Source organism: Aquarana catesbeiana, linkage group LG03 (assembly GCF_042186555.1).
Source record: "Aquarana catesbeiana isolate 2022-GZ linkage group LG03, ASM4218655v1, whole genome shotgun sequence".
In the NCBI taxonomy this organism is placed as follows: Eukaryota; Metazoa; Chordata; class Amphibia; order Anura; family Ranidae; genus Aquarana; species Aquarana catesbeiana.
Window position 1 is genome coordinate 552,077,404 of NC_133326.1, and position 13,464 is coordinate 552,090,867.

At 44.1% G+C, this 13,464-nt stretch overlaps 1 protein-coding gene across 2 annotated transcripts in view; it reads left to right on the top strand.

The window, feature by feature from the left end:
* Window positions 1–13,464, top strand: part of LOC141132789 (sodium- and chloride-dependent betaine transporter-like) — a 100,119-nt gene that overhangs the window by 17,772 nt on the left and 68,883 nt on the right. The window contains exons 2-3 of one of the 2 annotated variants that reach the window (XM_073621652.1): window positions 7,867–7,956; window positions 11,349–11,563. In XM_073621652.1, the coding sequence (XP_073477753.1) occupies window positions 11,353–11,563 (211 nt within the window). In that variant the 5' untranslated portion in view covers window positions 7,867–7,956; window positions 11,349–11,352. The remainder of the gene's footprint in view (window positions 1–7,866; window positions 7,957–11,348; window positions 11,564–13,464) is intronic. The other variant, XM_073621651.1, reaches the window with a different exon arrangement.

The window sequence follows — 13,464 nt, forward strand, 5'->3', positions numbered from 1 at the left end:
CTTTTTCATACTTTTGATTTGATTTGAATATTGGTACCTTTCATGTCATCTATCTATCTATCTATCTATCTATCTATCTATCTATCTATCTATCTATCTATCTATCTATCTAGTATCTCACAAAAGTGAGTACCCCCCTCACATTTTTGTAAATATTTTATTATATCTAAGACCCTGAAACTGAGCTGCAGCACGGTGGCCAAGACCATACAGTGGTTTAACAGGACAGGTTCAACTCAGAACAGGCCTCGCCATGGTCAACCAAAGATGTTATGTGCATGTGCTCAACATCAAATCCAGAGGTTGTCTTTGGGAAATAGACATATAAGTGCTGACAGCATTGCTGCAGAGGTTGAAGGGGTGGGGGGTCAGCTTGTCAGTGCTCAGACCATACGCTGCACACTGCATCAAATTGGTCTGCATGGCTGTCGTCCCAGAAGTAAGCCTCTTCTAAAGATGATGCACAAGAAAGCCCGCATTTTGCTGAAGGCAAGCAGACTAAGGACATGGATTACTGAAACCATGTCCTGTGGTCTGATGAGACCAAGCTAAACGTATTTGGTTCAGATGGTGTCAAGCATGTGTGGCAGCAACCAGGTGAGGAGTACAAAGATAAGTGTGTCTTGCCTCCAGTCAAGCATGGTCTCGAGAGGGTCTGGGGCTGCATGAGTGCTGCCGGCACTGGGGAACTATAGTTCATTGAGGGAACCATGAATGCCAACATGTACTGTGACATAATGAAGCAGAGCATGATCCCCTCCCTTCGGAGACTGGGCCGCAGGGCAGAATTCCAACAAATGGGAGGAAGAGGCAATATATGGTAACATCTGGCCTGACATGCAAGTATACCACAGCTACATAGACGATATCTTGCTGATATGGAGAGGAACTAAGTCTACATTAGATGAATTCATCAACCATATCAACAACAACGTCTCTGGTATAAAAATTTACGGTAAGGCCCCTTTCACACGGGTGGACCGTTCAGGTCCGCCTGTCAGTTTTTTACGGACGTAAAAAACTGACGCTACATGCAGGTCTATGGAGCGACGGATGTCAGTGGTGACATGTCCGCTGACATCCGCTCTGATCCGCTAAATTCAGATGGATGGAAACCCTATTTTCCATCCGTCTGGTGGATTGGAACAGATAAAAATGGACAGGCGGTCCGTTTTCATCCGATCCCCCAAAGAGGAGAGCGGAGCTCTGACAGGTCCATCCCTGCACAGTGTGCAGAGACGGACCTGTCATCTGCCTGCTCAGTGGGGATCAACGGAGCGATCCCTGCTAAACAAAGTGGAGTCCGTACACGGACACGTCCGCGTGAAAAAGCCCTAAAGGTTCATAAACAAAATATAGACTTTCTGGACCTCCATATTTCCATATTTTCACATGATGGTGTGTTGAACACCAAAACATACTTTAAGAACATGGACAGGAATGGTTACATTCCAGTCAGGAGTTACCACCCCAAGTGGAAGATGACCATTTCAAAAGGCCAGTTTATGCGTATAAAGATAAATTGTACCTGTCACGTACCTGGTGATGGAGCCTGATATGCAGAGGATGGCCTCTCTTACAACTCTGACTTGGAGCCCCTGATAGAGCTGACAGGAAGCACCGAGATGCAGAGTCGCCAGAGTACCTGGCGGGATCGCTGAACCTGGAGCTGGATCGGAGCACTCGGGCGGGCTGTAGAGGTGTCTGTAGGAATCCCAGAGCAGTGGTAGACAGGTAGCTGGAGCGAGTAGACAATCGGTCCCCAACAGGCAGAAGTGCAGTTGCAGCAGAAGGGATGGTGGCACCCTCGAGGCTGAAGAGAAGGCAGGTACAGGCAGGCCGGGTAATACACAAATGGGCACGTCAGGAACAGAGGCTGAAGCGGAAGCAGAATCAGATTACAGGCCGGGTCGTCAGCAGACTTGCAGCGAAGTGGCAGAAGGAGCAGGCAGATGCAGAGTAGAGGACAAGCCGGGGTCGGATGCAGGCAGGAAACAGGAACGTCAGGAAGCAAGCAGGGTCGCAACAGGAACGGAAGTCAGGTAGGTAATTGCAGGATACACAGGGAACGCTGTAGAGCAGACAGCACTGAGTCTGGAAACTGACTGAGTTTAAGTAGCCTGTTTGGGTGTCAAAAGCTGTCACAGGGTGTGTGTGCACCAATGGCATTCTGACAGGGGCAGAGGTAACAGGTCATCTTCTTCAGCAGCCATCTTGGGTGCTGGCATGCCCTTCCTGACAGGCAGAGGTAACAGGTCATCTTCTTCGGCAGCCATCTTGGGTGCTGGCATGCCCTTCCTGACAGGCAGAGGTGACAGGTCGTCTTCTTCGGCAGCCATCTTGGGTGCTGGCATGCCCTTCCTGACACTGCGCCCCCCCCACCCCCCAAAGGGCAGCCTCCGGATGCCCAACTTGGCCCACTTGTCAGGATGGGAGTTCTTAAAAGCTTGAACCAAATTTCGGGCATGGATATTACCTTCAGGTTCCCAGGAGTTGTCCTCTGGCCCATACCCTTTCCATTTTATCAGGAACTGGATCTGATTTATTCTCTTCCTGCAGTCTAAGATTGTTTCCACCTCAAACTCTTCCTCCCCGTCAATAATTACAGGTTCAGGCGAGCCAGAACTTCATCCTGGGAAGGGGTCAGGAATGGCAGGTTTCAACAAGGTTATGTGGAACACAGGGTGGATTCTAAATGACTCAGGCAACTCTAATTCATACGCAACCTCATTGATCCGTCTCTTCAGCGGAAATGGTCCTATAAATTTAGGCGCCCAATTTCTTCGAGGGACAGGCCAGTTTCAAATTAGTAGTTGCTAGCCACACTTGGTCACCAGGGTTCAAGATCAATTCTCCCCTTCTTTTCCTGTCAAAAACTTCCTTATTGTATGCCTGTGTCTTGGCCATTGTTTCCTGTAGCAGTTTGTTATTGGCGTTGAAGAAATTTGTAGTTTCGGAAACAGCTGGTACAGGGGAATCTGGAATTGTATTAGACAAAAAAGAAGGGTGGAAACCGTAGTTTGCAAAAAATGGAGATTGCTTTGTAGCAGAGTGTACTGAATTGTTATAAGAAAACTCGGCCAGGGGAAGCAGAGAAGCCCAAACGTCTTGAGAAAATGAGGAGAAACATCTCAGGTACTGTTCGAGGGTTTGATTAGTCCTCTCTGTCTGCCCATTCGTTTGTGGGTGATATGCAGAAGAAAATGAAAGTTCAATCCCGAGTGAATCACATAAGGCTCTCCAGAATCTGGATGTAAACTGCACCCCACGGTCGGACACAATATTGGCCGGAATCCCGTGAAGCCTTACGATCTCCTTGACAAAGGTTTGAGCTGTTTCTCGAGCAGATGGTGTGCCCTTCATGGGCAGGAAGTGTGCCAACTTAGATAGTCTATCGACAACTACAAAAATGGTGCTGTGGCCCTCAGATGGGGGAAGTTCTACAATAAAATCTATTGAGATCATCTTCCAAGGTCTACTGGGGACAGGTAAGGGTTTTAGCAGACCCCAGGCTCTGGATCTGCTGGTTTTATTGCGGATGCAAGTGGTGCAAGATTCCACATATTTCCTACAATCTTTTTCCACCCCAGGCCACCAAAATGTCCGTTGTACTAATTCAGTTGTCTTGCCAATGCCAAAATGACCTGCCAGCACATGATCATGGCATCGCACCAGGATGGCTATTCGGAGGTCTTCCGGCACAAAGACCTTGTCTTCATGCCAAAGTAGCCCACCCTTTGCCAGTAGAGAGACCCCGGCTGGTGAAGGGTTCCTTACTAGAGTTTGTTTAATTTGTTTTATTAACTCTCCTTGAAGTAACAGGAAGTTCCCAGGGGATTAAATGGTATCTGAAGATGAGATTTCTTCAGGTTTGCTGAACATGCGTGATAACGCATCAGGATTTGCATTCTTGGATCTGAATGTTAAGCGAAAAGTGAATCTAGAAAAGAATAGTGCCCACCTGGCTTGTCGGGTTTTCAATCTTTTTGCTGTTCTTAAATACTCGAGGTTCTTATGATCGGTATAGATCAAGATTAGGTGTGCGGCCCCCTCTAGAAGGTACCTCCATTCCTCCAGGGCGGCTTTGATGGCCAAAAATTCACAGTCCCCGACGTCGTAGTTCCTTTCGGCATTTGACAGCTTGCGGGAAAAAAAAGCAACTGGATGCAGTAGAGCCTTAGCTCCCCGCCTCTGAGACAATATTGCTCCAACCGCTGTTTCTGAGGCGTCTACTTCCAAGACGTAGGGCAAGGCTGGGTCAGGGTGTTTCAGGGCAGATGCAGATGTGAAAAGTCTTTTTAGGGTGTCAAAAGCTTTCTGAGCTTCCAGAGACCAAGAGAATCTTGTGCCTTGTTTGGTTAAACTTGTAATGGGGGATATGATTGCAGAAAAATTTCTGATGAATTTTCGATAAAAATTTGCAAACCCCACAAAACGTTGGATACCCTTCTTATCACTGGGAGCAGGCCAATCCAGGATGGCTGTAACCTTCGGGGAATCCATCTGGATGCCTTCGGTGGAAGTGATTAAACCCAAGAATTGGATGCTTTGGCGTTCAAATACACATTTCTCTGGTTTTGCATAGTCCGTGCTGTCGAAGGCGACTCAATACATTCTTGACGTGACTACGGTGGTGATCTAGAGAGGGAAAGAAGATTAGTATATCATCAAGATAAACAACAACAAATAGATCCAGGAAATCTCGGAAAACATCGTTGATGAAGTGCTGAAAGGTAGCTGGGGCATTGCAAAGTCCAAAGGGCATCACAAGGTATTCAAAATGCCCAAACCGTGTGCGGAACGCCGTCTTCCATTCATCCCCCTCTCGTATGCGAACCAGATTATAAGCTCCCCGAAGATCCAATTTTGTGAAAATGGTGGCCGTACCGAGTCGCTGGAATAATTCAGGCACAAGTGGAAGAGGGTAACGTTTTTTTACAGTGCCCTTATTAAGTTCACGGTAGTCCACACAGGGCCGTAATGAGTGGTCCTTTTTTTCTACAAAGAAGATCCCCGCACCGGCAGGAGATGTGGAGGGGCGAATAAACCCCTTTCTAAGGTTGTCATCAATGTAGACTTTCAAAGCAACAAGTTCAATTTCAGATAGAGGAAAGATCCTGCCAAAAGGAACTTCAACCAAAGGAAGGAGCTCAATTGGACAGTCATAAGCCCTATGAGGAGGAAGCGTTTCTGCCCCTTTTTTGCTGAAAACATCCAGAAAGTCGTGATATGCTACTGGAACGACTTGGCGGGTTTCGGACTCCAAATCAACGCACAGCAGGGGAGATTGGTCCTGATGATTCTCTTGCCAACAATGTTGAAGGCAATAGGGGGAAAGAAACTTGATTTCTTCTGTAACCCAGTTAATGTGAGGGTTATGAGCTTTTAACCAAGGCATACCCAGAATGATTGGGAACAGAGGGGAAGCGATTGCATCTAGGCGTAGAAGCTCTTGATGGTTCTCGGCAATGGTGGTAGATAACGGGATGGTTTCGTCAGTAACCAATCCAGACTTAATGGTGGATCCGTCTGCCAGATGTACAGAAAGTCTCTGAGCCTTGGGTAGTAGAGGAATGTGATGTTTGACAGCAAAAGCTAAATCTATGAAACAGCTGCAAGCTCCAGAGTCAATTATAGCAGGGGTCTGGATAGTTCCTCCTGGGAGCTGTAACAAAATGGGAAGAGCAAGATGAGCAGAGTGATTGGGTAGAGATGGAGGAGAAGCGGATGTAACTGAGAGGCACTTGCGGATCTTGACCGGGCAAGACCTCACATAATGTCCTGATCCTCCACAGTACAGGCAAAGATTTAGCTGGCATCTGCACTGGCGTTCTTCTGTAGTCAGAGAAGGACGGAGGAGACCAAGCTTCATGGGTTCAGATGCGTCTGAAGCGGATGCGGCAGGAGCAGGTGAAGCGGGACTGAAAGAACCAGACACTTGTGGAAGCATCCATACTGGACGGGACTGGTCAGTGGCTCATTCCAACCTACGTTCCCTTAAGCGACAGTCAATCTGGATTGACAAATTTATAAGTGTCTCCAAGGTGGAGGGGACACCTGTTCGTGCTAGCTCGTCCTTGAGATTATCAGAAAGGCCCATGCGGAACTGGTAACGTAGTGCAGCATCGTTCCAGCTGGTGTCGGAAATCCAGCGCCTGAATTCTGAAACATAGTCCTCCATGGCCCTGTGACCCTGCTGAAGCGTGTGAAGGGCGGCTTCCGCAGTAGCGGCTTGCTGAGGGTCTTCATATAACAGCCATGGCTCCAAAACAGGAGGCTAAGTCCATCAGAGATGTGGCCTTTTGTTCAAGGAGTCGGTGAGCCCAGGCCTGTGGTTCCCCCTGAAGCAATGAAATGACAAACCCGACCTTTGTGGCTTCCAGGGAGAAGGTTCGTGGTTGTAGCGAAAAATAGAGTTTGCATGCGTTGCGGAAGGCTCTGAACTCATTGCGTTCTCTGTGGAACTTTTCAGGAGTTGGGACTCTGGGTTCAGGTGGTAGCATAATGACTGCGGGAGCTGCTGGCATCCCAGAAGTGGAAGGTGCTTGAGCAGGAGCAGAGGCAGACAAGGTCTGTATTTGGCCTTCCAGCTGGGTATAACCCTTTGGTAAGTCCTTTTACAGCTTGTGTTAATCCGGCTAGGTGTTGGCAGAGTTCCTCCATAGGAGAGGGTCCTTGCACAGGCTCAGACATGGCTGTCTGCTACTGTCACGTACCTGGTGATGGAGCCTGATATGCAGAGGACGTCCTCTCTTACAACTCTGACTTGGAGCCCTGATAGAGCTGACAGGAAGCACCGAGATGCAGAGTCGCACTGGAGCTGGATCGGAGCACTCGGCCGGGCTGTAGAGGTGTCTGTAGGAATCCCAGAGCAGTGGTAGGCAGGTAGCTGGAGCGAGTAGACAATCGGTCCCCACAGGCAGACATGCAGGTGCAGCAGAAGGGTAGGTGGCTCCCTCGAGGCTGAAGAGAAGGCAGGTACAGGCAGGCCGGGTCATACACAAACGGGCACGTCAGGAACAGAGGCTGAAGCGGAAGGAGAATCAGATTACAGGCCAGGTCGTCAGCAGACTGGCAGCGAAGTGGCAGAAGCAGCAGGCAGATGGAGATGAATTACTCGTTTGGCCTATGTCGGATTGCCTATGGATGTGGAAGCCGTGCTGTTATCCCTCTTCCTACTGTATGCTGATGACATTTGACAAGATACATTGCTCAGACCGGTTGGTCAATAAGCCTTTTTGACTTACTGACGTATGTCATTTCAAGTCATTAAGTTCCGGTAAGCCTCTTGATGTTCCCGGTGATGGCCCCGACACCGATCTAGACCCTCTGTTCGTGGTTCCCTCACTGTCTACTTACCTGCCAGATTTGGTGAAATGTATCCACTTGCGAACCTGGGAGTTATATTTCCATGATTTTTAATGTGCAACCTCCATAGACTTTTGGTGGTGGTTTTCTTTCACAATTTTTCTACAAACTTATATTATGGACTGTTATGTTTCAAGATTTTCTCTGCAATATTTTAGGTGTTAGATTTATGGAACCGTCACGGTTCTCTAAATATTAGTTATTGTTTATATTTGCCAATAAGGTTTATTATTCATTGTTTCACCTAATTGTTTTGCTAATTAACACAGTGTAACTTTATTGTGCAATCCATATTTATGGTCATACATGGTGTGATAAGGTTTTTACTTACTGTGTGTATGCACTTATGGGTTGGGTTTTTTTGATTTATACGCCTGTCTAGTATATAGCGCTACACTTTTATTTTTGTTGTTATTTTTTGCCTTGAGTCTATAGGTGTGTTAGCTGCTATCCTAGTGTCCTCTTTGGTCTAGCGCAGCGCTGTACTTATCTTCTTAGATGCAGAGTAGAGGACAAGCCGGGGTCGGATGCAGGCAGGAAACAGGAACGTCAGGAAGCAAGCCGGGTCGCAACAGGAACGGAAGTCAGGTAGGTAATTGCAGGATACACAGGGAACGCTGTAGAGCAGACAGCACTGAGTCTGGAAACTGACTGAGTTTAAGTAGCCTGTTTGGGTGTCAAAAGCTGTCACAGGGTGTGTGTGCACCAATTTCATTCTGACAGGGGAGAGTAACAGGTCATCTTCTTCGGCAGCCATCTTGGGTGCTGGCATGCCCTTCCTGACAGGCAGAGGTAACAGGTCATCTTCTTCGGCAGCCATCTTGGGTGCTGGCATGCCCTTCCTGACAGGCAGAGGTAACAGGTCGTCTTCTTCGGCAGCCATCTTGGGTGCTGGCATGCCCTTCCTGACAGTACCATTCATCGAGACTACATAGAACAAACTGATGTTCTGATAAAAGGTTCAAAGACAAAGGGTATTTCCACGATTTATTACTAAAAGTGAGAGAACAGGTGGGATGTATGGACAGAAATGCACTTTTAACAAAAAAGAAAGAAGAAAAAGATTATGATGTCACCTTTATTACAGGCTTTAATAAACAATTTAAGCATTTGGAACAAAGCATAAAAAAGTATTGCCCCATCTTACAAAAAGATCCCATTCTAAATAAAATATTACCGAGTAAACCCAAATTTATCTATCAAAAGGCCCCAGGCCTAAGAACTAAACTAGTGAAAAATATACCTAACCCCCCGAAAAAAAAAAACAAGTAGCCACTATGTTTAACTTGGAAGGTTTTTACAAATGTGTAAGATGTGGACCCTGTAGGAGCCCACGAGGAGCCCCCAGGAAAAGGACTTCTTTCACTTCTCACCAAACTAATAAGCAGTACACCATTAAACCATTCATAACATGTGGCACTAGACACGTGACTTATGTCCTGGAATGCACCTGTGGCTACCAGTACATGGGTAGAACTTCCAGGACGCTAACAAAACGAGTCAGTGGACACATAACAAATATTGGCAATGGATTCCCAAAACATAGTGAGTCCAACGATTTCAGGATGGCACACAATAAAGATCCAGCTGGACTGTCCTTTTATGCAATTGACACGATTCATAAACTTTGGAGAGGTGCCAATATGATCCAAAAAATATCCCAGAACTAAACAAAATAGATAGTTGAACTCCAAACTTTGACACCACTAGGGTTAAAGTGTTAGTAAGAGTTATTTTTTTTTTTACATAACAAACATATCATACTTACCTCCAATGTGCAGCTCGTTTTGCACAGAGTGGCCCCGAACATCCTCTTCTGGGGTCCCCTCCCGATGGCTCTCGCGGCTCCTCCCCACATCAGATAACCCCCTAGGAGAAGCGCTCTCCTGAGGGGGTTACCTTGCGAGCACGCTCCCGAGTCCAGCTTTCGGTAGCCATAGCCGCCGAATGTATGACTTGGTCCCACCCCCAGTGCCCGCCTCATTGGATTTGATTGACAGCAGCGGGAGCCAATGGCTGCGCTGCTATCAATCTATCCAATCAAGAGCCGAGAACCCCGGGCAGAGACAGCGCGTCCCCGCGGGTCAAGTTCCAGGGCTCAGGTAAGTAAAACGGGGGGGGCTGGGGGCCGGTCACTGCCAGGTATTTTTTCACCTTAATGCATAGGATGCATTACGGTGAAAAAACACAAAGGTTTACAACCCCTTTAAATGTTGAATTAGATCTTAACTGTTTCATCACAGACTATTAATGATTTAATCCAATTCAAATTTTTTTATAAAAAAGTTTTTATTACAATTTTTTTTTTTTTTTTTTCAATTCATTGAATATCTTAAAATATCTACTCCTGCCTTTTAGATTAATTAAAGAGCAATCCAGTTCTTATAGATGTCTGCCAGTAAAGTCATTAATTCACATTCATGAATAATCATGTTTATTTATATTATGACATTATATATTTAAATATAAAAATAAAATAAAATAATCTAAATTTAATTGTGTCACCTAATTCACTGTGTCACATAATATAAATTCAATATTTTTTATGTAAAACGTATAATCTAACTATCACTATAAACTTTATATTCACTTATCTAATATATTTTATTAAATACATTTCATTAAATATATTTTCACAAATTCACCAATTCACAATTAATTGCAAATTTTAATTCTACCACTAGATGGCCACATTTAAAAATTACTATTTTCAAATGTTATTCGCCTTATGACCACTATTTATTTCTCATTTTCGATTCATTTATATATATATATATATATATATATATATATATATATATATATATATATATATATATATATATATATATATATATGTTTTTACTTATTATGTTATGTTAATTATGTTATTTAGTTAATATCATTAATCAGATTTTTGTAAATGCTACTTCGTAGCATGTATAAGATAAATATGCATGTATATTGACGTAACTAACACTAAATGCAGCAAATTGTTTTTGCAGTATTCCAACATGATAACGACCCAAAACACACCTCCAAGATGACCACTGTTTTGCTAAAGAAGCTGAATGTAAAGGTGATGGACTGACCAATCATGTCTCCAGACCTAAACCCTATTGAGCATCTGTGGGGCATCCTCAAACAGAAGGTGGAGGAGCGTACGGTCTCCAACATCCACCAGCTCCGTGATGTCATCATGGAGGAGTGGAAGAGGACTCCAGTGGAAACCTGTGAAGTTCTGGTGAACTCCATGCCCAAGAGGGTTAAGGCAGGGCTGGAAAATAATGGTGGTCACACAAAATATAGACACTTTGGGCCCAGTTTGGACATTTTCACTTAGGGGTGTACTCACTTTTGTTGCCAGCGGTTTAGACATTAATAGCTGTGTGTTGAGTTATTTTGAGGGGACAGCAAATGTACACTGTTATACAAGCTGTACACTCACTACTTTACATTGTAGCAAAGTGTCATTTCTCCAGTGTTGTCACATGAAAAGATATAATAAAATATTTACAAAAATGTGAGGGGTGTACTCACTTTTGTGAGATACTGTATATATAAAACGATATATATATAGAAATATACATTTTATATATATATATATATATATATATATATATATATATATATATATATATATATATATATATATATAAAATGTATATTTCTCACACTCTAAAACTCTGTAATCCTATGCCAACTATAACATTTTGGAGTGTACCTAAAGTTCCACTACGTTTTGGCTTTTGATACACTTTAACAAATATGCTCTAAAAAATTTTTTATCCCATATGTCTTATCTCAGTATGTGTAAGTTGTACTTTATATGTCCAAGTCACATTGTATAGTGTCCTCTCCCATCATCTATTTTGTAGCAGTAAGCGTTCTCTGCCACTGATGAATGATTCAATTCAATCCATATTACTTCTGTCCCCACTGACGTCATGGTGGAGCAGGGCAGCTGATCCAGAATAACGCCCCTCTTGTTTAACCCACAGGGTGATGGGTAGGAAGGACTGCGTGGAAGCGTGGAATGGAGCCGAGAAGTCAGACGCCCTGTGCACCCATTCGGAGAGCCTTGGTTCGGAGGAAAAGATGCAGGATCGAGGGCAATGGAGCAATAAAATCGAGTTTGTCTTGTCCGTTGCCGGTGAAATTATTGGTCTCGGGAATGTTTGGAGATTTCCTTATCTCTGCTATAAGAACGGAGGTGGTGAGTTAATATGTACACATCATAGGCCATAACATCTCCATCCATCAAGAGATTGAAGAGTTATTATATGGGCTTAAATAAGAACACTGCAGAGCATCATCTGCATTAAAATTAACCACATAACATAATCCCAATGGAACTACACAAATCTCTATTTGAAATAAAAAATGATGGTGTTCAAGCTTCTACCAGAGAGAGGCTTGTGTAAAAAGTTAAAACTAAGGACCTTCTTCATAAAACTACTCTTTTTTTTTTTTTTTTTTTTAGATTGTCATAGCATGTAAAACAAATTCCCATGATACACTAGAAGTCCCCTCAACATCCACATTCTGTTATGTATAGTTTGGGCTGATGAGCAGTGAACTGTAGTGATAGGCACTACATTGTTTACGGTATCAGGATCTAGAATGCCAATTTGCTGGTTATTAGGTAATAATGGTTACTATAAGATATTTACAAGCCCTTGTCAATCCAAATCAAAGCCATGGTTTAAGCTGGAGTTTTTTTCTAAGAAAAAAACACTTGGGCAGGAAGTGAGAGGTAATTTCCCCAGTGGGGACACTACAATAAAGGTAAAGCATTATATAGCATCAACAAATGGCACAGAGTCATTTACAGTATTCCCTGTGGCCAGCTGAACTTACATGACATGTGTAAGACAGATAACCTCCAGTCTTGCCCAAACCTGCTAGACCATCCCCTCCAACCCCCCAACTATGCGATAAAAGACGTGACAAGGTTCTTGGAGTAAAATGGCCATCGCAGGCTTTTATTTAACAATTACATAACTTCAAATAAATAAAATACTTAACATAACAATCAGGCAAAAATTGTGAAAATAAAGCTTGGTGGTCTTTGTGGGCAACAACACACAACCTGGTCACTGCGACACACTTTTCTTAGCCACCTAACCGCTTGCCGACCGCCGCACACAGATGAACGTCGGCAGAATGGAACAGGCAGGCAAATGGGCGTACCTGTACGTCCTTTTAAATTTGCCGCCTGTCGGGCACGCGCACGCCCACCGCGGGAGCTCAATTTTCGCCGGCGGCCCGCGATAGCGGTGTGGAGAGGTAGAACGGGGAGAGGCATTTCCCCGTTCTGCCTTGTGAGCAGAGATCTACTGCTCCCTGTCATCGGGAGCAGTGATCGCTGTCATGTCAGTGGAAGCCCATCCCCCCCATAGTTAGAATCACTCCCTAGGACACACTTAACCCCTTGATCGCCCCCTAGTGTTTAACCCCTTCCCTGCCAGTGTCATTTACACAGTAATCAGTGCATTTTTATAGCACTGATCGCTGTATAAAGGACAATGGTCCCAAAATAGTGTCAAAAGTGTCCGATCATAATGTCGCAGTCACGATAAAAATCGAAGATCGCCTCCATTCCTAATAAAAAAAAAAATAATAAAAAATGCCATAAAACTATCCCCTATTTTATAGACGCTATAACTTTTGCGCAAACCAATAAACATACGCTTATTGCAATTTTTTTTTTTACCAAAAATATGTAGAACAATAAATATTGGCCTGAACTGTTTTTTTTAATATATTTTTTGGGGATATTATAGCAAAAAGCAAAAAATGTAGCTTTTTTTTTTCAAAATTGTTGCTTTTTTTGTTTATAGCGCAAAAAATAAAAACCGCAGAGGTGATCAAATACCACCAAAAGAAAGCTCTATTTGTGGGAAAAAAAGGACATCAATTTTGTTTGGGTACAATGTCGCACGACCGCGCAGTTGTCAGCTAAATCGACGCAGTGCCGAATCGCAAAAAATGCTCTAGTCAGGAAGGGGGTAAAATCTTCCGGGGCTGAAGTAGTTAAGGACCAAGCCTCTTTCTGAGATTTGTTGTTTACAAGTTAAAAACAGTTTTTTTTGCTAGAAAATTACTTAGAACCCC